The 26,251-nt window shown below is 39.2% G+C and overlaps 1 protein-coding gene across 13 annotated transcripts in view; it reads left to right on the top strand.

Moving 5' to 3' along the window:
* LOC132875318 (adhesion G protein-coupled receptor L2-like) overlaps positions 1-26,251 on the top strand; it is a 407,634-nt gene that overhangs the window by 287,776 nt on the left and 93,607 nt on the right. For 3 of the 13 annotated variants that reach the window (XM_060912923.1, XM_060912311.1, XM_060912394.1), the window contains exon 20: positions 15,193-15,321. The exons of the other annotated variants lie outside the window; for them this stretch is intronic. In XM_060912923.1, the coding sequence (XP_060768906.1) occupies positions 15,193-15,321 (129 nt within the window). The remainder of the gene's footprint in view (positions 1-15,192; positions 15,322-26,251) is intronic. 13 annotated transcript variants of the gene reach the window in all.

Here is a 26,251-nt window from a genome sequence, read left to right as displayed (position 1 = left end):
TTTAAAGAGGAGCCCAAAGAATTTACTGCAGCCAATCATTTGAATTATACATCATACCTAATTTGCATAAAATTAATTAAATCTCAGTTCAGATGTCAAGTGTTACTCCAGAGAACTACCGGTCATGTGTTACTTGCTAGCATGAACATTTGTTGAGTCACGTGTATAAAAGTCAATGAAATTTTATCAACTAAACTGCACAAATGTTCCAACAATGTTCTAGTACAGTCATGTGAAAAAGAAAGTACACCCCCCCCCTTTCAAGTCTAGGTTTTAAGTGTCAGGACATAATAAAAAGCCATCTGGTCCTTACCAGGTCTTAAAATTAGGCAAATACAACCTCAGATGACCAACAACACATGACATATTCACCCTGTCATTATTTATTTAACATAAAGTAAGCCAAAAATGTGGTAGCAGTGTGTGAAAATTAAGTACACCCTTACTGCTTCCATAGAAATTATGAAGGCAATTAGCAGCCAGGTGTTGCTAATCAAATGAATTTGATTAATTGATAATCAGCAAGTGTGGCCACCTCTTAAAAAGCAGAAGTTTTGGCAGTTTGCTGGTCTGGAGCACTCCGGTGTATGTTAACACAGTGCCAAGGAGGAAATACATCAGCAATGATCTTAGAGAAGCAATTGTTGCTGCACATCAGTATGGGAAGGGTTATAAGGCCATTTCCAAACAATTTGAAATCCATCATTCTACTGTGAGAAAGATCATTCAGAAGTGGAAAACATTCAAGACAGTTGGCAGTCTTCCCAGGAGTAGGCGTCCCAGCAAATTTACTCCAAGGTCAGACCGTGCAATGCTCAGAGAAATTGCAAAAAACCCAATAACTACATCTAGGACTCCACAGGCCACAGTTAGCATGTTAAACGTTAATGTTCATGACAGTACAATTAGAACAAGACTGCGCAAGTATGGCTTGTTTGGAAGGATTGCCAGAAGAAAGCCTCTTCTATCTAAAAAGAACATGGCAGCAGGGCTTAGGTTTGCAAAGATGCGTCTGAACAAGCCACAAGCCTTCTGGAACAATGTCCTTTGGACAGATGAGACCAAAGTGAAAATGTTTGGCCATAATGCACAGCGCCATGTTTCACTATCACTCTCTCACTCACTATCCGGTTTAACGTCCGTCATCCACCACCGGTGGGTTGGACGCTGCATGGTGCGTTCGTAGGCTTCTTTTCTAGTAGACCCTGTCCAGTGCATCTCTGGGCGTGAGGCACCACTCCCTCAAGTCCTGGGTGACCACCTCCTTCCATGTCTTGCATGGGCGGCCCTTTTTCCTCACTCCCTCCACATGCAAGGACACCACCTTCTCAATGCTTGATGTGCTTCGGTGGACATGACCAAACCACTGCAGGCGCTTGTACCTGAGGTCAGCATCAAGCTCCCCCAGGCCTAGTCTCTGGCAAAGACTACTGGTGCTGACCTTAGCCTCAGGTTTCACATTACACATCCACCTGAGCATAGCTCTCTCGTTCATCTGCAGGTGCTTCATATCCTCTCTTCTCAGAGGTCAGTTCTCACTAGCATTACACTTCTGACACAGGAGCTGTAGATACGACCACGAGTACAGAAAGCAAGGCTCCGGCATGACAGGAGGGGTAGCAGTTCTCTAAACTTACCCCAAGCTGCTCTGCTTCTTGTGATTGTTTGGTGAAAAACAAACACAGCATATCAGCACAAACACTTCATACCAACCATCAAGCATGGTGGTGGAGGGGTGATGATTTGAGCTTGTTTTGCAGCCACAGGGCCTGGGCGCCTTGTGGTCATTGAGTCAACCATGAACTCCTTTGTATACCAAAGTATTCTAGAGGCAAATGTGAGGCCATCTGCCCAACAGCTAAAGCTTGGCTGCAATTGGGTCATGCAACAGGACAATGATCCCAAGCACACCAGCAAATCTACAGCAGAATAATAATCTCATCTCATCTCATTATCTCTAGCCGCTTTATCATGTTCTACAGGGTCGCAGGCAAGCTGGAGCCTATCCCAGCTGACTACGGGCGAAAGGCGGGGTACACCCTGGACAAGTCGCCAGGTCATCACAGGGCTGACACATAGACACAGACAACCATTCACACTCACATTCACACCTACGCTCAATTTAGAGTCACCAGTTAACCTAACCTGCATGTCTTTGGACTGTAGGGGAAACCGGAGCACCCGGAGGAAACCCACGCGGACAACATGCAAACTCCACACAGAAGGGCCCTCGCCGGCCACGGGGCTCGAACCTGGACCTTCTTGCTGTGAGGCGACAGCGCTAACCACTACACCACCGTGCTGCCCCAGAATAATAATAATAATAATAACTTTTATTTATAGGCGCCTTTCAGGACACTCAAGGTCACCGTACAAAGACAATAATAAAAGCAATCGATAAAATGAAAAACATAATCAAAATAGTGCAAAACATAATAAAACAGAAATAAGTGCAATGGTGGGGTCGTTCCAGTCCCAGATTAAAGGGAATATGCTTGTCAGAAAAGGTGGGTTTTGAGGTGAGATTTGAAGGAGATGATGGAATCAGAGTGTTGTATGTCCTGTGCCAGGGAGTTCCAGAGGCGGGGGGGTCAAGCGGCTGAAGGCTCTCGACCCCATGGTGGACAAGCGAGCAGGTGGAAGGGTGAGTTGGATGGAGGAGGAGGACCTGAGAGTACGGCTGGGTATGTTAGTGTGGAGGAGCTCAGTAAGGTACTGCGGGGCGATGCTGTTGATGGCCTTAAAGGTAAAAAGTAGGATTTTATAGATGATGCGAAATTTGATAGGAAGCCAATGGAGTTGCTGCAGGACAGGTGTGATATGACTGAAGGAGGGGGTTCTGGAAATAATTCTGGCGGCAGAGTTTTGAACTAGTTGCATTTTATGGATGGACTTGTCAGGTAAACCAAAAAGAAGGGAGTTACAATAGTCAAGACGGGATGTAACCAGGGTGTGAACCAGGATAGTGGTACTGCTGGGTGTGAGGGACGGACGCAGGCGTGAGATATTACGTAGATGGAAGTAAGCTGACCGAGTGACATTATTTTTGTGGGACTGGAATGATAGAGTACTATCAAGGATGGCTGAAAAAGAAAAGAATCAAGGTGTTGGAGTGGCCTCAACCCAACTGAAATGCTGCGGTGGGACTTTAAGAGAGCTGTGCATAAACAAATGCCCTCAAACATGAATGAACTGAAGCAATGTTGTAAAGAAGAGTGGGTCAAAATTCCCCCACAATGATATGAGAGACTGATAAAATCATACAGAAAGTGATTGCTGCAAAAGGTGGTTCTACAAGCTATTGAATCATGGGGTACTTTTTCACATGTGGATTCTGCATTTTCACTTAATTTTTGTTAAATAAGTAATGACACGGTGGAATCTCTTGTGTGTTGCTTTAGACCTGAGGTTAGATTTGCATAATTTTAGGACCTGGTGAGGATCAGATGATTTTTTGTTAGGTTTTGATTGGTAAAACCATGTAAGTGGAAGAGGGTGTACTTTCTTTATCACATGACTGTACATGTGACTTTTGTTATCTGTTAACCTGAAAGTTTTCCATCCAAAAATTCAGGTTTTTTTTTTTTTTCTTTTGACCAAAAAAAAAAAAAATTCACATGTCCTCCTTGCGAAGTGTTTCATGTAGTGTTTACTCTTATGGATGTAGACTAATAGCACACCTTGTTAAGATTTTCAAGGAAAGCAAATGCTGAAAATGTTCAATTTTTTTTTTTTTATCTGCAGACATAACGTACAAACATGCCAGAAGGCATAAAAGGTTCAAACACCACAACAAAAGGCAGAGTTGTTGGTTTTTTTTTTCTTACATCTGTCAAACATTTAAAATCGCTGCTTTCAGTCCCGCGGCTCGAACGAGGTCCTGTTCCGCATTTCAAAAAAGAAAAACGCAGACTGATCAATTATTTAGAGCGAAGAAGAGTGTTGTAGATGAGATGATGTTGTTAAACTTTCGATGACCCTCTATCGCTTCCTCCCACCCTCACACTTAGTGTAGAGTGTAGCGTCGGAGTCAAACTCCTTAAAATGCTTCGTCAGGTCCGACACCAGCTCTGAGAGATAACGAGAAAAGTTGGCTGGACCATTCTTTTTTTTTTTTAAGTAAAAAGTGTCTGCAGTCGTGCTGGTGTGTGGAGAATAAACGTCTGGAGCTTAAGGGTGTGAAGAGAAACAGTGCAGTTTCCGTTCACTCACATTCAGGCTTGTTAACTGTACAGTAAAAAAACATCGTACAAAGATTATCATTAAAACGAGACATTATTATAAGAATGATAAGGTTCTGTCTGACGAAAGAACAATATTTTCAAGTTTTGATCCCGCCCCCTCTTCAGATTGAATTTTCAATTCTGATTGGTCAGAAGGTGTTGATTTGTTTTCTAGAACTTTGCTTCGTGCTGTAATTCAAAACGCAGGTTTATATTAACGCACATTCAAATATGTTATTGTTTCTATAGTAACATGACCTAATAGTAAAAGATTTCAGTCTAAGGGCCCCGGTCCCACAACACCAATAGCTATAACTAGACCTATAACTCCGTCTCTGACTATCCGTCTGCCTGAATTTAGTTCCAGTCTGGAGCAGAAACACCACCACTATAATCCCGACTATAATATCGCTTGGTCCTGACACTCAGGGAAATAAACACATGCAACTTAGGAATAGCCATGGAAGTTTTTTCCAAGTAGTAGCACATTATTCCGGGTCGTACTGTACAGCTCGGACTCCAAAACTAACCATGTACACACTCCGGTGGTCGATAAAATACAGATAGGTCACGGATTACGGAAATATAATTTTCAAAAAAAGGATAGAAAATACAGAGTGGTTATGGATTTTAATCCGGATGCATCACGGATGCTAATAATAATTTACGGATGATGCATCACGGATAAAAAAATTAAGAAGTCTAAAACAATGAAATGTTTGGACTGCCGAAGATCATGATTAAAATATCTTACCTGCATTTATATGTTTACTTTATTAATTTACGATTGATATTTCACGGAAAATAATCACATATCTGTGAATAAAAGATCCGTGCTTTGTATTTTTTTTTATTTTCCGTGAATCTGTATTCCGTGACTTCATGATGCAACAAGGATGTACAGAGATGCCTGAGGAAAATAGCACGTGCTCAGATAACGTCACATGTGAACAATCACCTGATTGGTCAGATGTTTTATGGGATCAGGTCCAGGCCTGGAAAAATGGCTCCAGAAGCAAATCTCACCGATACGGATAAACCCAGGGCTATAGGAATCGTTATCGGTCTCCATTCAGAGTTTTAGTTTTTCCACCATGTGAAAGTCTTCAGGACAAAGAATGCTGCGTTTATGGTTTGTCTGGAATTGTAACAAAACAAATAAAAATGACTGTTTACAGCGAATATAAAAAAAGACGGAATGTTCCACATAGCTATAAAACTGGTTAAAAAATATTATGTGTTTTCTTTAATGAACAGAAAAAACCTAATGTTTGGTGAATTACTATGGCGAAAGAGGAATAAACACTTCAGGACATGCTGGCTTTGGAAAATAATCAACTTTAAGTGGTGAAAGAAACCCAGCGAAAGCTTTACGTTGGGTCTCATCACAAGATTGATTGATTATTTTTCTATAACAACTCGGGCTGTCAATCAATTAAAATATTTAATCGCATTATTGTCCTCACGATTAATTGCAAATTAATCGCACATTTTTAAAAATCTGTTTTAAACATACCTTAAAGATGGCGTGGGCGTGGCAAACCTGCTTGCTTTATGTAAATGTATGTGGGCAGGTCAGGAAGGATAAGTTTGGACACAGCAAAAATAATTTTTGTGGGTATTTTATTCTCCCACTGCATTTAAAAAATAAAGCAGCATTAATGTTATAATTTTGAGGGTTTAGCACAATTCAGTGTGAACAAAACAATATAGAGCGGCGGCTACAATTATCGACACCTTATCGATCTTTTGGCTGTTGCAAAAGTAGAAAAGACTTTTCAATATGTAAATTGTGCATGAATAATTACTCAAGCTTCCACTGGAAAAAAATGAGTTGATTCCTGATTACTTAGCGTATCAGATCACGTGACACCGTTCCACAATTATCAACACCTTTGTCCATAGTTATTGACACCATTCTACAATTATTGATACCTTTGTCCACAGTTATTGACACTGTTCCACAATTATCGACCGACACCGTTCCACAATTGACACCTTTGTCCACAGTTATCGACACCATTCCACAATTATCGACACCTTTGTCCACAGTTATCGACACCGTTCCACAATTATCAACACCTTTGTCCACAGTTATCGACACCTTTGTCCACAGTTATCGATACCATTCCACAATTATCGACACCTTTGTCCAGTTATTGACACTCGTTCCACAATTATCGACACCTTTGTCCACAATTATCGACACCGTTCTACAATTATTGACACCTTTGTCCACAGTTATTGACACCATTCCACAATTGACACCTTTGTCCACAGTTATTGACACAGTTCCACAATTATCGACACCTTTGTCCACAGTTATCAACACCATTCCACAATTATCGACACCTTTGTCCACAGTTATTGACACCGTTCCACAATTATCGACACCTTTGTCCACAATTATCGACACCTTTGTCCACAGTTATCAACACCATTCTACAATTATTGACACCTTTGTCCACAGTTATCGACACCATTCCACAATTGACACCTTTGTCCACAGTTATTGACACCGTTCCACAATTATCGACACCTTTGTTCAGTTATTGACACCGTTCCGCAATTGACACCTTTGTCCACAGTTATTGACACCGTTCCACAATTATTGACACCTTTGTCCACAGTTATTGACACCATTCCACAATTATTGACACCTTTGTCCACAGTTATTGACACCGTTCCACAATTATCGACACCTTTGTCCACAGTTATTGACACCGTTCCACAATTATCGACACCTTTGTCCACAGTTATTGACACCGTTCCACAATTATCGACACCTTTGTCCACAGTTATTGACACCGTTCCACAATTATCGACACCTTTGTCCACAGTTATTGACACCGTTCCACAATTATCGACACCTTTGTCCACAGTTATTGACACCGTTCCACAATTATCGACACCTTTGTCCACAGTTATTGACACCATTCCACAAGTGACACCTTTGTCCACAGTTATTGACACCACTCCACAATTATCGACACCTTTGTCCACAGTTATTAACACAGTTCCACAATTATCAACACCTTTGTCCACAGTTATCAACACCTTTCCACAATTATCGACACCTTTGTCCACAGTTATTGATACCGTTCCACAATTATCGACACCTTTGTCCACAGTTATCGACACCGTTCTACAATTATTGACACCTTTGTCCACAGTTATCGACACCTTTGTCCACAATTATCGACACTTTTGTCCACAGTTATTGACACTGTTCCACAATTATCGACACCTTTGTCCACAGTTATCGATACCTTTGTCCAGTTATCTACACCATTCCACAATTATCAACACCTTTGTCCACAGTTATCAACGCCTCATGTGATTTCTCTAACACGCGTTTAGATACAAAATGGCGGCTGTCAAATGAAAGAGTGAGAAACAAAGTAGGTTTCGACAAGAAGATCATGAAATATCGGTGAATTTGATCAGTAAAAACATGTCCATGATCTTTCCACCATGCTTACCTGCGATGAGAACGTCCAGGTTTTCATCAAATTGCTGATCGTGCTAAAAAAAATTCCATCTCTGGTAACGAGCTGTGTCATCAGACGACAAGGTCAAAGGGAGAGGCGGGTCTTCTGGTTGATTAATTAACCAATAATAACTGTTGTAACTGAAACTCACCTTTGTAAAATTGTTTTTTATTGGTAAATCTGAAAAGATGTCGATAATTATGGACTGTCGATAATTGTAGCTGCCGCTCTAGTATTTTCTTCTAGTTCTATACTTAACTTCCAGCCTCAGACTAGGCAATAAAATAAAGTATATAAACAACAGGAGCGGCTATGTTTAAGCCAAGAAAATGAAAATGCAAAACCCAAATAAATACATTTGCTAAGGCACACGGCTCATAAAGATGTTTTCCAGTAAAATGCATTAACTCACTGGTAAATATACAGCGCACGCTTACACACACACCTGGACCATAACACGTCGTCTTCTCTCCCCTCTGGACCATCAAAAGCACACAAAAAATACACATTGGTTGTTCGTGCTACATCACTTCCTGATTTCCCAAACTATGGGGGAGGGGCGCAGAATGTACATGCGTTTAAAAAAAAATTAGTGGCGTTAAAAGTAATTTGCGTTAACACGTTATTTTCGCGTTAACTTCGACAGCCCTAAGAACAACACACCCTAAGTGTTTTATTCTGTCCATACTGAATGGCATCACATTGTCTCCGTTTGTAGAAAACATTAGCCTGGCAAGCCAGACTAAATGTGAATATTTAGTCTGACCTCGATCCGTAGACATTTCTGAAGGATGTAGGAGGAACAAACCGCTGTCTTTCAAACTGTCTCTGTGCGTATAGGCCAACGCTCTGACCAATCAGCGCAACAGTGACTGTGACGTAGTCAGAGCGACAGAAAGCAGTGGGGGAGGCCTTGAAATAAATAATTTTTCAAAATGCGTATTAATTAATAAACAGGTTCTAGATATTAAGAAGTTTGGAGATAATGACCACAAGTTTGGAGTCTGTACCACATACACTTTTTTTTCCAAGTGTTTTTCAAGGGTTTGCTTAAACTGTTTTTGAGAGTTTTTATTTAGTGGTGTTTGGTGAAATAATTTCCCTTAAATTTAAAATAACGGGAAAATAAGAAACAATCAAAAAGTAATGTTTCAAAGCTGTTTATTAATTCTTCGTACTGCACAAACTAGCCCATCCTTTTGGCTACGAGCGGAGCCAGCTGGTAGATCAGACTTTTGCCATAGCCGGTCGGCAAAACAGCGAAAACGTCCTTCTTGAAAAGGAATGAGCGGAGAGCCTCTTCCTGCTCATGTTTCAACGAAAACTCCAAGTCTAATTCTTCTAAAACTGATTCCAAAGCAGAGTCAAACGCGCGCTGTTCACTAGCCGTAGCCATCTTTCCTGTTGCGCTTTCTCCAGCGTCGCGCAGCTTTGTCATCACTCCTGCAAAAGCCCGCCCAAAGAATCCAAACAAAAACCTTGCGTTGTGATTGGCGGGCACGATTTGATGCCCGGGGTGTTTTTGTTTATATGGTGCGAGGCTAGACCCACTCGCAGGCAAAAAATATTTTTGGCCGCTAGGCGGGTGGGTCTAGTTTACTAGGCTAAGAAAACATGGTTCTTTAAGGAATATTCACCTTAGTCTTACCTCTCTGTAAAAAAACATATTGAAAAACTGAAGAACTTTCATTACGGTTCTAGATTTTGCACCTTAAAGGAGAGACACAGAACCTTTATTTTTAAATAAGTTTCTGAGTGGATAGTATCTCCATCCTTGACTCTTGTATGCTGCATAAATGGGAATAAAAAATATATATTTTTGAGAGTTTAAATCGACTGCAAAGTTGGCATTCGAGCTGCCCCCGCTGAGCCGGCCAGCCCTGAGCGCGTGACGTCACAGCAGGAACCGGTGCTATAGACCAAAGCCAGACTCGGCAGGCGAGAGTGGTTGCAACGGCCTCTTCATTCAGATTTATCGGAGATTCTTCAGATTCCTCAGATAGTAATACATCTGACTGTGATAGTCCTGAAATTGGAGGGTGTGTACATGTTACTGCTATACACGTAGAACCGTATCAGTTCGAACCATCAGAACGTGAATCCGATAGTAACACATCGGCCACGGAGGCCCCACCTTACGAAATAAAGCCAGAGAACAAAGCCGTCTAGAGAATTGGATGGAATTGAACTGATGGTAGGCACTATAATTTATGCAACAGACATGTACATGCATGCATTTTCACTGATAAAACGTAAAAGGCGAATTAAATAATCAGATGAACTGAGACAATCACATTCTGAAGCAAATTAAATAATCTTATAGCGGTAAACGACGAGTGTTATATCACCAAATGAGAGTCGCATCTTACCCGTCTGTGTGCTCGCTTCTTGAAGGCCGATCTTGTGGCCGATTTGTTTTTGAAACAATCTGACTTTCAGTTCTTCGTTTATTCGCTTCTTCCATGTAAGGACGAGATATTGCTGCTGAGGCAAGCATATCCAGCGGGGGGAAAAAAAAGAAAGCATGTCCAGTGGAGAAATCTGATGACTGGTCCACTCATTCTCCATACTGAGTACTCCGCCATTACTGCTCGGCTCACACTCCAGGAGAACTGGTGCAACCGAACTTGCTTTCCTTTTCTTGTAGTTTTCTTTTCCTTTAACTGTTGGTCCTGCACCCTCTTTCAATACGGGCTTATAGCCAACGCTCCTCAACAGATCAGAGGTCTCGTACGAGTCCTCAGTAAAATGTGCCCTTGAATTTCTCGCAAAACGCATCCAAATCTTTGTAGTTTGAGCATTCTTGGGCCATGAATGCAACGTAAATCCAGCTTCGGTCGTGTTGCTGCACCGGCCAGCAACACATCTACGTGGCATGGTGATAAATTAGCTCAAAACGGAAGATTGGAGTTGCACTCAGCTCTGTGTTTTAGCATAGTGGAAATGGCGACGAGACCGATAGACTTCCTGCTGTGACGTTACGGACGTCAAGGTCATTCACTCAGACCGCTACCTATATGAATCATTTTAATCGTAAAAATTACTATATTAGATTCATTGTTAACGCTTAAAACTGTTCCTGTGCCATTCTTGAGGTCTCAAAGCATTTATAAATGAAAGTGAGGCCATGGTTCTGTGTATCTCCTTTAAGATCATCTAAATGTAACTATGCTTTCTGGAACATGATGTGAATCGAAATGGCGGAAATTAAATAATAGTCATAAAAGAACAGCAAAATGAAAAGGAGAAAGCACAGTTTGGTTCTGGAAGAAGATTCGAACAAAACAAAAGTTGCATTTTCAACCTCAAGCCATCACAACTCTGCTCTCCAAAAGCACAAGGCCACTCTGTCTATCCATCCCTCCATCATATCATAGAGACTCCTTGAGATTTCTTTACAACCACCAAATGTGATGGCACCAATCCATATCCATCTCTCAGATCCTGCACTTTTCTTTTCATCTCACCACCCCGTCATGGAAAAAGAACACAGATTTTGCTCATCCAAGATCTTTTTTTATATATGTGGGTTTTTTTTTTGTTTTTTTTTCTTTTAAACCGGATCCATCAGACTCGGTACAAAGATTCAACTGTTGACCCAAAGCACATGCTGACCCAACTGCAATTCATGCTGGCAGCACTCATCCATCTGTTCTTTCATTCAGCACTCTATCATCTCACAGAAGCACATTGATTTTGATCGTCGTTCAGCTCAAGGTAGAGCCGTCAGTCTGGGTAGAAAGGTTCGGCTGTTGACCTGAAGCGCAGAACCACATTTCATTCGGACGGCAGTCATTTCTTTGACTCTTTCTTCCATCCGCCGTGTCAGAGAAGCCCACTGATTTTGTTAAACGTATCTAAAATCATTTCCTCCTGATCGTATGATACATCATGGACTCACTATATACGCTCTATATACACAGCCGTAAAATAAAATCTGACTTCTTTTCCAAAAAAGAATCCACCAGAAAGTTTTCCAGAATGCCTGATGTAATATTGAGAAGATTTTATTCAGTCTTAAAACCTTGGTTATTAATTTATTAACACTTATAAATAATAATTAACACTTAGACACATTTTAATCGTATAAATAGAATTTAGACTTATAAATATGGATGGTGCATTGGGTCAAAAATCTGGCTCTGTAAGAAAAAAAACACATCTGAACCAGCTCGCTATCTACTTAGTTTACGAAAGCCAATAAGCTAAAGATGTAAAGACTAGAACACTTGGGGGTGTGCTGTTAGACTAAAATAATCAACAAAACGGTGATGAAGTTTTTTATTATCCTGATTTTTATTTTTATTATTCCTCTTCCACCTTATCATTTTATCAACTTTATATTTGACAGGACATCAAGTCATACTTTTTATCTGTTTGTAGCTATATTTAATGTTATGGAACATCCTCAAAACGATCATTTACGCATTTACGTTCTAAACAAACTGGTTCGTTCCCTTAACAGCCTTTGTTGTTGTTACAAAGCACTGACACTGGAGACGCCTTCCATAAATGTTAAATAAACAAAATTTTCTTAAAGAAAACGTTCATCTTTTTGCATTTTTAATTTATTTATCTAAAGCGTCTGCCATACAAGTCCCACTGTATGAGTTGTTACTATGGAAACGATACGTTGCTACAGAATGATAATGTAGTGTCATTTCGATAGTATCATTTATGTAGGAACGATAACATAGTATATCATGATAACGTAGTATCATTCAATAACATGGTATCATTTCTGTAGTATAATTTCTATAGTATCATTCACGTAGTAACTAATGTTACTATAGAAACGATGAGGTAGTCGAACAAATGTTACTATGGAAGGATAACATGGTACCGTTTCTGTAGTATCATTCACGTATTAAAGATAATGTGAGAGATCAAGATAATATAGTATAATTTGATGTTATAATTATTTGATATTAATATCAAATCAATTAATATCAAATAATCAAATATTTGATATTATTATAATTTCTATAGTATCATTCACATAGTAACTAACGTTACTATAGAAATAACATAGTAGAACGAATGTTACTATGGAATTCTGCAATATTATTTCTATGGTATCATCCACTTAGTAACGATAACATAGTATATCATAACATAGTATCATTTGATAATGATTTGTTACTATAGAAACGATAACATAATAGTATGAACGTTATCGTGGAAGGATAACGTAGTATCATTTCTGTAGTATAATTTCTATAGTAGCATTCACGTAGTAACGATAATGTAGTATATCATAACGTAGTATCATTTGATAACGTCATAAACCTCTGCCATACAAGTTCCGCTGAATGAGCTGTTACTATAGAAACGATAACATAGTAGAATGAACGTTACAATCGAAATGACCGTATCAATTCTATAGTATCATTCACACAGTAACAATAAACTAGTATATCATGATAAAGTAGTATCATTTCTTTAGTATCATTTCTATATTATCATTCACGTAGTAATAATTGTTACTATAGAGACGATAGCATAGTAGAATGAACGTTACTATAGAAGGATAATGTATCATTTCGATAGTATCATTCACATAATGATAATGTAGTATATCATGATAACGTAGTATCATTTGATAACGTCATAAACCTCTGCCATACAAGTCCCACTGAATGAGCTGTTACTATAGAAACGATAACGTAGTAGAATGAACGTTGCAATCAAAATAACTTTGCATCATTTCTATAGTATCATTTGCATAGTATTGATAATGTAATATATCATGATAATGCAGTATCATTTCTCCAGTATCATTTCTATAGTATCATTCACATAGTAACGATAATGTAGAATATCATGATAACATAGTATCAGTTCTGTAGTATCATTCATGTAGTAATGATAACATAGTATATCATAACATAGTATCTTTTCTGTCATATCATTTCTATAGTATCATTCACGTCGTAACGATAACAGAGTACATCATGATAACATAGTATCATTTCTGTAGTATTTACATAGTGTCATTCACGTAGTAACGGATGTTAGTACAGAAACGATAACGTAGTAGAATGAAGTTACAATCAAAATGATAACTTTGTATCTATTCTATAGTAACATTCACACAGTAACGATAAATTAGTATATCATTAAAAAGTCGTATCATTTCTGTCATATCATTTCTACAATATCATTCATGTAGTAATGAATGTTACTATAGAAACGATAAGATAGTAGAACAAACATTACTATAGGATAGCATATTTTTTTGACAATATAATTCACGTAATAACGAATGTTATTGCAGAAACGATAACATAATAGAACAAATATTACTATAGGATAGCGTATTATTTTGATAATATAATTCACATAATAACGAATGTTATTGTAGAAACGATAACGTAGAACAAACGTTACTATAGGATAGCGTATTATTTTGATAATATAATTCACGTAATAACAAATGTTACTGTAGAAACAATAACATATTAGAACAAATGTTACTATAGGATAGCGTATTATTTCGATTATATAATTCACGTAATAACGAATGTTACTGTAGAAACGATAGCATAGTAGAACAAACATTACTACAGGATAGCATATTATTTCGATAATATAATTCATGTAATAACGAATGTTACTGTAGAAACGATAACATAGTAGAACAAACGTTACTATAGGATAGCGTATTATTTCGATAATATAATTCACGTAATAACGAATGCTACTGTAGAAACGATAACATAGTAGAATGAATATAACATATAGTAGAACTATAGAAGGATAACGTATCATTTTGATAGTGTCATTCACGTAGTAATCATAATGTAGAATATCATGATAATGTAGTATCATTTCTGCAGTATCATTTCTATAGTATCATTCATGCCGTAATGATAACGTAGTATATCATGGTAACATAGTGTCATTTTGATAGTATCATTCACGGACTAACAGATGTCACTATCGAAATGATAACATAGTAGAACGAACGTTACTACAGAAGGATAACGTATCATTTCTGTAGTATTGTTCAGGTAGTAACGATGATGTAGAATATCATGATATTGTAACCTAGTACATAATAACAAACGTTACTATAGAAACGATAACGTAGTAGAACGAACGCATTAATATAAACCAGCGATTTTCCTTACAGCCAGAATGACATAGAAAATAAATCAACACCTTCTGACCAATCAAATTTGAGAAACTCAACAGCAGTACAGTATTGAATAGAGTAGCAGTGTGTGTGTGTGTGTGTGTGTGTGTGTGTGTGCCCTTTGTATAGTCTGTTTTATTACAGGTAGACTAAATATAATTCCGCTGTATAATTAGATGTTCAGAGGAAACCACTTCAGCATTGCTATTAATCCTGTTTGCAAAAGCGAGCGCGTGGGTGGGCACGTTTTATTGCTAACTATGATAAATCCTTCTCTTTTTCTCCTCTTCCCACCTTTCTCATTTTCCTTCCTTCTTTCTGTTTTTTTTTTCCCCTGCAGGAATGACTGGCAACTATCTTCTAACTAACCCCCTCCTTCGAGCACACGACACTAACAACCCCTATAATAACCTCCTCGCTGAAACCATTGTGTGCAACACACCTTCTCCGCCTGTCTTCCACTCACCAGGTGCCTCATGCCCTTCTGTTTCCTCATAGCAAACCTGTCATGCTGCGTGCGCGTGTGTGTGTGTGTGTGTATAGGGAGAGAAAAAGGTCTAGGTGGGTTTTTGTGGCTTTTTACAGTATGAGGAAACTGCTTTTTTATTCTTTCTTTTTGAATAGTACTGCAGGTATCATTGAAGTCATTTTGCTTTTCACTATTCATCCTCCTTTTGTTTTTTATCTTAATTTTACTCCAATCAAATTTTTTATGATCACGTCTCTAACAGCGAGCACATTTGCGCCGCACCGTCCAGTCCGAACTCGTAACCACACAGTGCTAATGCACACAGATGGAGTGTGAATTTCAATCTTGCCACCTTGCGTCACTCCCGAGGACACGGCGGGGCCGGCGTGATGGACACTCGCGCCGTGTTTTCTGCGTCTGACTCAGCCTTCCATCAAAACAAAACGAGAACAAACAACTTTAACTGGCGCCATCAAACGTTCCATCGGCCACAGCTTGACAGTCGCATCTGGTAGCATTTCCTGATCTAATGATGGGGAGAAAGAGAGAGAGAGAGAGAGAGGGGAGGGGGGAGAGAGAAAAAAATAAGTGAAAAAATGAGAGAGAGCAGGTAAAGGAGGTCATGCAGAGAAGATGGATGTTAATGAGTCCTGACAGACAGCGATTACATTCCTCCACATCCAGACTGTTGCATACATATAATAAAGAACACTCCTCTCGGATCTCTGTGTTTAGATTGCAAACAGGCGTTTCCTAAAAAGACATGTATACGTAGACTATATATACATATGTGCTTGAAAGTTTGTGAACCCTTTAGAATTTTTCTGCAAATCAGAGGAAACCTGCCAAAGCTAAAGCATCATCGGATTTTCACACAAGTCCTAAAAGAAGATAAAGAGAATCCAGTTAAACAAATGAGACGATAATATTCGACTCGGCCATTTATGGATTGAGGGAAAGGTTCCAATGGTACATATCAGTGAGTGGCAAAAGTATCTGAACCTCTTGGAGGTTGATTAGAAGCAGTGGCGGCTGGTAGTCTTTCAAACAGGGGAGGCTGGTCGGTTACGATATTTCCAGATTTTAAAAGAAAAAAGAAAAAACACATCAATTTTGCCCATACTCTTGCCTCTGATCTGGCTGATTGTTGGCAGCATCACAAACTGTGAAATAACAGTTTTTTTTGGCCCATTAGCCTACTGTCCAATATACATGATGGTGGTGTTGGGGGTGTATATTTTAACATTTTATATTTTAAAATTGTGGTATGTTGTTTAAAAATTGATCATTATTGAAAGCAGCTCTTTGTCAGGAACCTCAGCAGTAACAGCAGAGTGTTCTGGAATAGGCACAAGCACTGACCTTGGGGAGCCAAACATAGAGCTGGGTGCCACACATTTCATTCAATGACACTTTCCCTATATTTTACTTATTTTGACTGAGAAATGTTTTATTGACAATTTTGATAACCCTTCACTTTTAATCCAGGTCTGTAGTGTGAAATGTTCTCGGCTGTGTTTTTGTTTAAAAATGTTTTCCAAATTGTAGCTGTGTTTAATTCATATCCAGAGAAATATATATATTCCAATATAATATACTCAGCATAAACATTTTAAATAGATTCTATATTTTTGGTCCCATCCATGACATATTACTAAAGTAGCCTATTTACTGTTGTTGCTGTGGGTCACTTGCTGTTAGCCAATTCACTTTCTCGTACCAGGAGAGCTGAAAGGAACGAGTATTATTCCCTACCTTTTTCACCAAGTCAGTTTGAGGCGTTGGTCTACCCTGCTCTTTAATTTTAATTTTTTCCTCGAAAGGAAGACTGGCAAATGGCTTCGCCAAAATTAAATCAGCAATGCTTGGCATCCGTGCGCAGCTTTCTTGCTAGCTGACTAGCCCCCTCAAGTTCAAGTTCAGTCACTCAAATAAACAAAATTTCTGGAACTAAGATAGCAAACTTGACAACACTATATTTACACTTTATTTACAATGAAAATATATACAAACTAAAAAAGCTGGTAGAAACCGTATGTAATGAATGAAATCGAAATGTAAGCTGATCTCTTACAATACACCACACCACTTGCGAATCCGCATGGGACTGAACTGAGATTCACCGCTGCCTGTCTATATTTGAAACGAGCTGTCAATCAAAGAAAATATCCGTCCGCTTTCACCAATCACCAGTCTCCTCGCGGAAAGCTTCGCCATGTCCCTCCCACTGTGAGGCTGGGAGTCCGTGGGCGGGCGTTTTCGCAGTATTTGTCCAATAATCATCTTGCATTTTGAGATTGAAAAGCGCATAGCTCCCAAATGCCATTGAAGTCCACTGAGGCTGGGCTGCATCGCGCTGTCACGAGGGGGAAAAACTCACGCACACATTAGGCGAACTGGGGAAAGTTATAACGGAATGATTTCGCACTGTAGTTGGGTTGAGCACATATATTTCTATGATTCTGGATCTGAAATAGTAATGTTATAAGGTCGGCTATAACATAAGCCTAGCGCAATTCATCCTACACGATGTTCGTCATTTTTAGAGGAGGCTGAGCCTCCCTCGTTGTCTTAGAGCAATCGCCCGTGATTAGAAGGGGAAATTCGAGTCAGGTGTTTTCTGTAAGTGTGGTGGCACTCAGGTGAGGGTGGGCACCATGTTTTATTTTAACAAAATAGCGATCTTTTAAAGTCTGATCTTCATAACACATGCTGGTGGAAGTGTATCACAGCACGAGCAATGGACATTTCTTGGAAATCTAATGATGTTTTCGGTCATATTTATGCAGAAATATAGAAAATTCAAAAGGGTTCACAAACTTTCAAGCACCACTGTGTGTGGGGGGGATAGACAGAGATGGATGGATGGATGGATGGATGGATGGATGGATGGATGGATGGATATGGATGGAGTTGGGTGGATAGATATTGGTGGATGAATATGGATCTAGGTGGATGGATAAGGATGGAAATGGCTGGATGGACATGGATGGATGGATGAATATGGATATAGATGGATGAATATAGATAGATGGATGGATGGTTGATATAGATGAATGGATGATGATGGACATGCATGGATAGATGAATATATGGATGGATGGACATGTAAGGATAGATGGACATGTATGGATAGATAAATATGGATATGGATGGATGGACGTAAATGGATGGGTGGTTGGATATAGATGGATGGATATGAAAGGATGGATATGGATAAAATATGGATGGATGAATATGGACAAGGATATGTATAGATAGATATAGATGGATGAATAAGGATGGATGGATGGAGTGGCACGGTGATGTAGTGGTTAGCGCTGTCGCCTCACAGCAAGAAGGTCCGGGTTCGAGCCCCGTGGCCGGCGAGGGCCTTTCTGTGCGGAGTTTGCATGTTCTCCCCGTGTCTGCCTGGGTTTCCTCTGGGTGCTCCGGTTTCCCCCACAGTCCAAAGACATGCAGGTTAGATTAACTGGTGACTCTAAATTGACCATAGGTGTGAATGTGAGTGTGAATGGTTGTCTGTGTCTATGTGTCAGCCCTGTGATGACCTGGCGACTTGTCCAGGGTGTACCCCGCCTTTCGCCCATAGTCAGCTGGGATAGGCTCCAGCTTGCCTGCGACCCTGTAGAACAGGATAAAGCAGCTAGAGATGATGAGATGGGATGGATGGATGAATGGATATGGATGGATCAACATGTATAGATGGATGGATATGGATGGTTGGATAGATAGATAGCTAGATATAGATGGATGAATAAGGATGGATATGGATGGACAAGGATGGATGGATGAATATGGATATATTTGGATAGATAAGGAAGGATATGGATGGATGGACGGATGGATTGATGGATGAATATGCATACAGATGGATTGATGGATGGATAGATATGGATAGATGGATGGATGGATATGAATGGATTGATGTATAGATATGGATGGATGGATGGATAGATGGATGTATATGGTTAGATAGACATGGATGGATGGATGGATGGATGGATGGATAGCAACATCAGCAACAATAATATTAATAATAGGACAGACCTGCATGTATTTCATAAGGGATTTCACAATGTGTCACTTGTCGTGAATAACAATGTGGTTAATCATCACTTGGATGAAAACTGCAACACATAAACACATAACCTGTGATTTCTCTCACATTTCTCTGCCTGTAATAAAATATTCAGTCTTCTAAATGGCAGCTGCTGTCAGTCATCTCGCTTTGTAATGCACACTCCGGAAAAAAAAACACACAGAACATGGAGAGTGGCTATAAATAGATAATGAACACAATAAAATCCTGCATGTAGAGCAGCAGCAGTACGGTGACGGACACCGAGGACCTCGTCCTGCTCCCTCTGTCTCTGCCTCGGCCTCCGGAGTGTACGTCTCCTGTGTGTCTATCACAGGAGTGGGATGTACGTGCTGAGAACAGCGCTCTCATCTCACACCAGCGTCTGTGGCTCTGCTCCAGTCTGCCTGTTTGTGTTCGAACTCGAGCACGTAGCTGTTGCTGGTGTCTTCCAAATCCTCCGTGTGCCAGCATCAAGGACAACTCGTTCGCTTGGAGGACCACCAACATTCAAGTGTGGCTTCACCTGGCTCCGTTTTTTAATTCACACAGTTCCCATCAGTCTTTTCTCCGACCGCAGAGGAAGACGTCGCCATCGTTTGGTTAGAAACACAAATTATAATTACACTCACTGGATTCTACGGCAGAAGAAATTCCAGGGTGTGCTGTTATGGGAAAATAATCAGCGATGGATGTGATGTGATCCTGTTTCCACCTCAGAGTTGATTATTTTCCTGTAACAGCATGTCCTGAAGATACCAATTTGCCAACAATTATGATATTTTATTAGTTAATGGGCAAGACATTGTACTTTTTATCCATTAATAGTTATCCGTCTTGATACACCTTGTCATGTTACAGAGAAGCCAGAAACCTGACCTGAAACATGACCTTTCCTATGATCTATAAAGCGCTAGCACTGGGAAAACTCTTCAAGCGTCCGCTAATGACGTAGTCCATAGAAACAATCTGTTATACAGAAATAACAGACCGTAGGATGAAGCAATTGACCAATCAGAATCGCATATCTAACAAAGTTGTATAATAAGCATTTTATATTAGCTAAAAAAAATTGTTCATTATTATTGCTTGCTAAGCAAGTTAGCATAGCTAATGATCACATAATATATTAGGACAAGTTCGTTGATTTTGAAATTTGTGATTTACCGACATGACGATCAACAATTTCTGACCGATTGGATTCAAGAATTCTGCAGCACTGTGGTGTAAATTTAATTATCCTATCCTAGCCACATTCACTGGATATGAGCAATCACGCGCTCTGGTTGGCTACTCTACTACTACTACTACTAGGATATCAGCTCATATACCGTGAGTAGAGAAAAACAAAATGGCGGAGCGTGTTGCTGAACCAACCGAGGATGAAATAAAAACTCTACTTGAAAACAACCCCCCCCCCCCCCCCCCCAAAAAAAAGAGTAAAAACGTATTCAATGGTAAGAAGGTAGCTTTTTTTATTTTTTGAGAATTATTATTTCTCTCATTTTTCACAAATTGCTCCGGTCATTTCGCTGGTTTGTTTACATTCTAAGCGGAAATTATTTTGCCAGACATTTTTATTTCTCGAATTTGCAAAAAAATTCAAATAAAAATGCTCCGTTTCTCAAAATCCAGTGAATGTGGGTAGAATAAAACAGTTATTCCACTCAATCTCATCATACATGCATTATAGCCAACTCCGTGCTATGCGCCTCATCAGCTATCAGCTCATGTACGACTCGATTTTGTGGAATAACTGTTAATTAGTTGCTTAAATACATTAGGCAATTTGTCGTGTGTGTGTGTATATATTAGGGCTGTCAAACGATTAAAAAATTTAATCGCGATTAATCTCAGGATTTCATATAGTTAATCGCGATTAATCGCATTTTTTTTTAAATCTATGTAAATGAATAAGGCTTTTAAAGTGAAATATTACAATTAAAATGGTGAACACATTTTATGCTAAAAGTACTTGTTAAACTGCTGGGACAAGAGAAAATGGTAAGGGAGTTTATTCACTCACATACTAGGCAGTGCTGAACATAAAATCCAATTTTGTGTTTTGTGTGATGGATTAGGGAGCTGTAGTCTCAAATATAAAACATGTAGTCACATACTACTGTGTCTCAGTTCAGACATGTGTGACAAAAGAAAATAATGAAATAAAACTTCAATTGTGCCGGAGTTGTATTCAGTCACAGCCTGTAGGACTTCACAGTACTGTGCAAACAGAAATAAATTGCAGTTGGACTTCAATAAAGACATTTAGTGTCGTATCACAGTGCTACAGCATACTGAAATCTCACTTTACAAAAGTATAAGTGCATACCAAAACCAGCTCAATCACACTCTTCTTTTGAAATGAAACTTTTGAAATGAAACTCCCCGTTTAACAGACCTTTCTCCATAGACATATAAATATAGACACCGCATTGAGCTGGTGGCCCCGTTGCTGGGAGACGTCAGAGTGTCCGCCATATTGGATGTGGCAAATCTTCCCCGTAAACCAATGCAAGTAAATGGACTGAACTTCATAAAGCCCCTTTCTACAATAATATTTAACTCGATGCCTTTTATTCACCCATTAAGACACACACGTACAGTATATATTTGGGAAACAAACAGGCATCAAAACAACACATATAACTTTTAATGTGATGGTTATAAATAGTGTGCAAAATACCCTGTACACTGCAAACTAGCGACAGATACGCGATAGATAGCTCAGGTAAGCTAATCAGTCAGCATACCGTAGCAAGCTACCAAAACCTGAGGCCACAATAACCAACCTACAAGACTGAATATGATAAATGATGGAAATAGTGGAAAAACTGGAAATAGTGAATGAAAATAAAAATGTACTGTTTTATTTATTGAGTCACCACACAGACCTACTCTCATTGAATAAAGTGAGCTGAATGACCGCCAAACTGAGTTCGGCCAGGTTCTAACGTCATACCAAAACAAAATACATCACTGATTCCTTCACATTCAAAAAGGTTAAACACATTCATCATACGTTCAAAAACGTTCATCATAGTGTGGCACTGTATTATCTAATTCTCACTGCTTATAACTCTACACCTACCCGGTGGAGATGAGCTGGGAAACTGAAGACTGAAGGAACAGTATTGAAAAGTATTTTTCCAGTCTCACCTATGAAAGGTAATCCCATGTGATCTCGTTTGGGCGGTAAACCTGTTGGTACAGTTAAACGCAGCACATGAATGAGGCATCTTTATTCTCGGCTACTGTCTAGACGCTATACCAGAGACGGGTGAAGAATCTCCACTTTGCCACATCCAATATGGCGGCGAGGATGACGTATGATTCTACGCAGACATATGATTCACTCACATTGAAGCAGCACGCAACAAGCCTCAACAGGAACTACGGGTGACTCGCAGGGCCAAATTAGAATTTGCGTTAACGGCACTATTTTTTTTAAAATCGCGATAAATTGAGATCGCGTTAACGCGTTATTATCGCGTTAACTTTGACAGCCCTAGTATGTGTGTGTGTGTATATATATATATATATATATATATATATATATATATATATATATATATATATATATATATATATATATATGAGTGATTCCACGCTTATGGGTACTGAAATGGGGACATGAACTTATTTTTAAAAATTCACCTAAAACCATTTCTTTTTTTACCATCAGGTCACAAAACATGTAATCTTTAATGAATGATATGTTAAAAGATAACTTTAATTTTCTGAGATGTAATAAAAACATATTTATATGCCAAAGTCAGAACGTAACAGAAGTGTTGTGGACATATATATTCTCAATTTTAACAATGTAGAATTACTTTTTGAAACATAGGAAGGTGATGTTTTAGCAAATATAATTAATAAACATGTGTAGTAGAATAAACATACACATTCTTTCAATAAGATTAACATGGTATATAGCTAGATTGTAATTAATTTGTAACAGACGCGAGATGGACAATCGTAACAGAAGTAATGTAACAGACATCATTTTGGAACTCATAGGCTTGACTTTTGGCATATAAATGTGTTTTTATTACATCTCAGAAAATTAAAGTTATCTTTTAATATATCATTCATTAAAGATTACATGTTTTGTGACCTGATGGTAAAAAAAGAAATGGTTTTAGGTGAATAAGTTCATGTCCCCATTTCAGTACCCATAAGCGTGGAATCACTCATATATATATATATATATATATATATATATATATATATATATATATATATATATATATATATATATATATATATGGTACATTTCATGTGTAAGTCAGTAGCAATAAAAAAAGTCATGGTTACACTGAAATCTTTTTGAGGATCTGCTGAGAAAGCAAAAATTGCCAAAAACTCTTCTAACGAGACTTGCGCTGTTTCCAGACAAGTCAAGTAAAACAGAGAAATGTGCAAATTTTACGTCATTTTATCATACGACAAAAGTAAAGCGAACGCTAAGAACGTAGAGACTGCACTTGCGTTGTGTTTTTTTTGTCTTTACGTAAACGTCAACATCTAAAACGTCTACTTTGACCATCCACAACACTTTAGTTTTTGTTTTTTTAAATTACAGAATTTGTCATTTTGTGCAGCTTGACCAATCATTGGCTTTTTGTCATTTAAGCTCCACCCCAGTAGTTTCAGGTCTGCACTACATCGGCTCCTGGAGCTAAAGTTGCCCTTGGTTGCTCCATTTCCTCAAAAAAGATCCTCGATTTGTGGATTCCGTCAGTCTGAATGTGCCTCGTAAAAAATTTCAGAGTCCAATCCGTTTTTGGAACACTTCTCACTGAATAGTGTTGCTTTATAACTTGCATCCTGATACGTCCCAGCTAGCCTTCCGAGTCCTCCGAGATCCTGGAGTGATTTTGATCTTGTTAACTCGGTCTGAGGTGCGAGAAATTTCAGCAGTTTAATGAGTTGAAATATCAAAGGTTGCGATGTAAGAGAAACTAGCAGGTGGCAAGACTTCGGCACTAATCCAGTACCAGTCGAAAGTTTGGACACGCCTTCTAATTCTGTCTAATGAAGAGACACTTCATGTCTTAAAGTAATGAGCTCATCTGGCCGACAGATGATGAGTTTATGCCATCATGTTGTTGTCCGTCGTCCGTCCGTCATCGTCGTTCACATTTCACGAAAATCGCTTCTTCTCTCTCAATTCTTCACTTATTTTTAGTCTTTTCGGCAGGAAGGTCGGTCTGCCTGGGGTGCAGCATATGGCTTCTACCCACATTTGCATAATTGCAATTAATAATAATGAAGATATGGAGTAATTAATCAATCCCTAACGAGCAGTTTCCACACAAATCGCTTCTTCTCCCTCAATTCTTCACCGATTTTGATTCATTCTGGCATGAAGGTAGGGGTACCTAGGGTGCATATAACTTCTACCCAGATTTGCTTATTTACAATTATTAATGAAGTTATGGACTAATTAAGCCTTAATGAGTGAGCAGTTCAACAAAAATCGCTTCTTCTCAGTCAATTCCTCACCGTTTTGGCAAATAGGTCCGTATTCCTAGGGCGGATACAGCTTCTGTATATGGCTTGCAACATTTATTACGCCCATAAGGTGGCTCACTTTAGATCGTTCCTTCTGGACTAGACGGGGCCGGAGTGAGCTACGCCTACGTCATTGACGGTCTTGTTTATTATTTACCTTTTGATCTGAAATACATTAAGAAGGCAAGAAACTCATCCGCTAATTAACTTTTGACGAGACACCTGTGAATTGAAAAGCGTTCCAGGTGACGACCTCATGAAGCTGGTTAAGATTAACGCCAATAGCGTGCAAAGCGTCATCAAGGTAAACACTGGCTAGTTTGAAGAATCTAAAATATGAAACGTTTTGGTTTTTAACAACTTTTTGTTATCCCCCGCTGGCTGAAAGACCCGAAGGGGGATTATGTCGTGGCGATGTCCGTCCGTCCATCCCAGGAAGGGTACTCACCTTCTGAAATCAACTCCTCTCACAGTTTTTGGAGGAATTTCATGAAACTTGGTGGGATTCTTTGTTATATGTCGGTAATATGCATATTGCAATTTCATTCTATTCAGTCGCGTTTTACCAGAGTTATGGCCTAGTCGCCAGCGGGGGATATTGTGCTCTCAGAGCGCTCTTGTTGACCATGTAATTCCATGGATGTTCCAGTATTGTTTTCCAGAAAAACAAATACAGAAGAACCTACGAATGAATGAGTAGGGCTGCACAAACTTTTGACTGGTACTGTATATTTGCGCTTCTTGTTATTTCCATGTTTTTTTTTCGTGACATTTCGGGCACTTAGAACTGAAAAATAAATAAATAAATGCCTCATTGAGGCTAAATTGAATGAAAAGCTGCGAGGCGTCTCATCACGCCGAAACGCTCGGAGGATTCTCAGAATGGCATTACAGAACTGTACAACACATTTCATGCTTTGGTGAACATTTGCTGCTTGTTTAAGACGAGAGCAGTTCAAAAAATGTCGAAGAGGTTTGCTTCGAGGAAACGTGCTGCTCAGTTAATCGAACGGAAGAGCTTCTCGTTGAGACAGAGAGTGGGCGGAAGAGAAAGGACGGAGCTGACGCGGCGTGTTGGCATTACATCCACGTCTCGGGGCTTTACTCTACTCCGACGCCTTCTCCAATCAAGGCCTATATGGATATGTCAGTCTCTTGGTTGTAAATCCGAGGCGTGCAGAGGCTGAACATTGAGAACACCGTGGCCTTGGAATAAGTTGCTTGGCCTTCATGCTTTACCTTCTATTTTATTAACAGCGTGAAGGGCAAAGAGAGGAGGAGGAGGAGGAGGGGGAGGAAGCAAAGCAAGAGAATGGTGCAGGTCCTGAA

The sequence above is a fragment of the Neoarius graeffei genome, chromosome 1, assembly GCF_027579695.1.
Source record: "Neoarius graeffei isolate fNeoGra1 chromosome 1, fNeoGra1.pri, whole genome shotgun sequence".
NCBI lineage: Eukaryota > Metazoa > Chordata > Actinopteri > Siluriformes > Ariidae > Neoarius > Neoarius graeffei.
The sequence above is the reverse complement of the archived record's forward strand: the minus strand, read 5'-3'. Positions and strand labels throughout refer to the sequence as shown.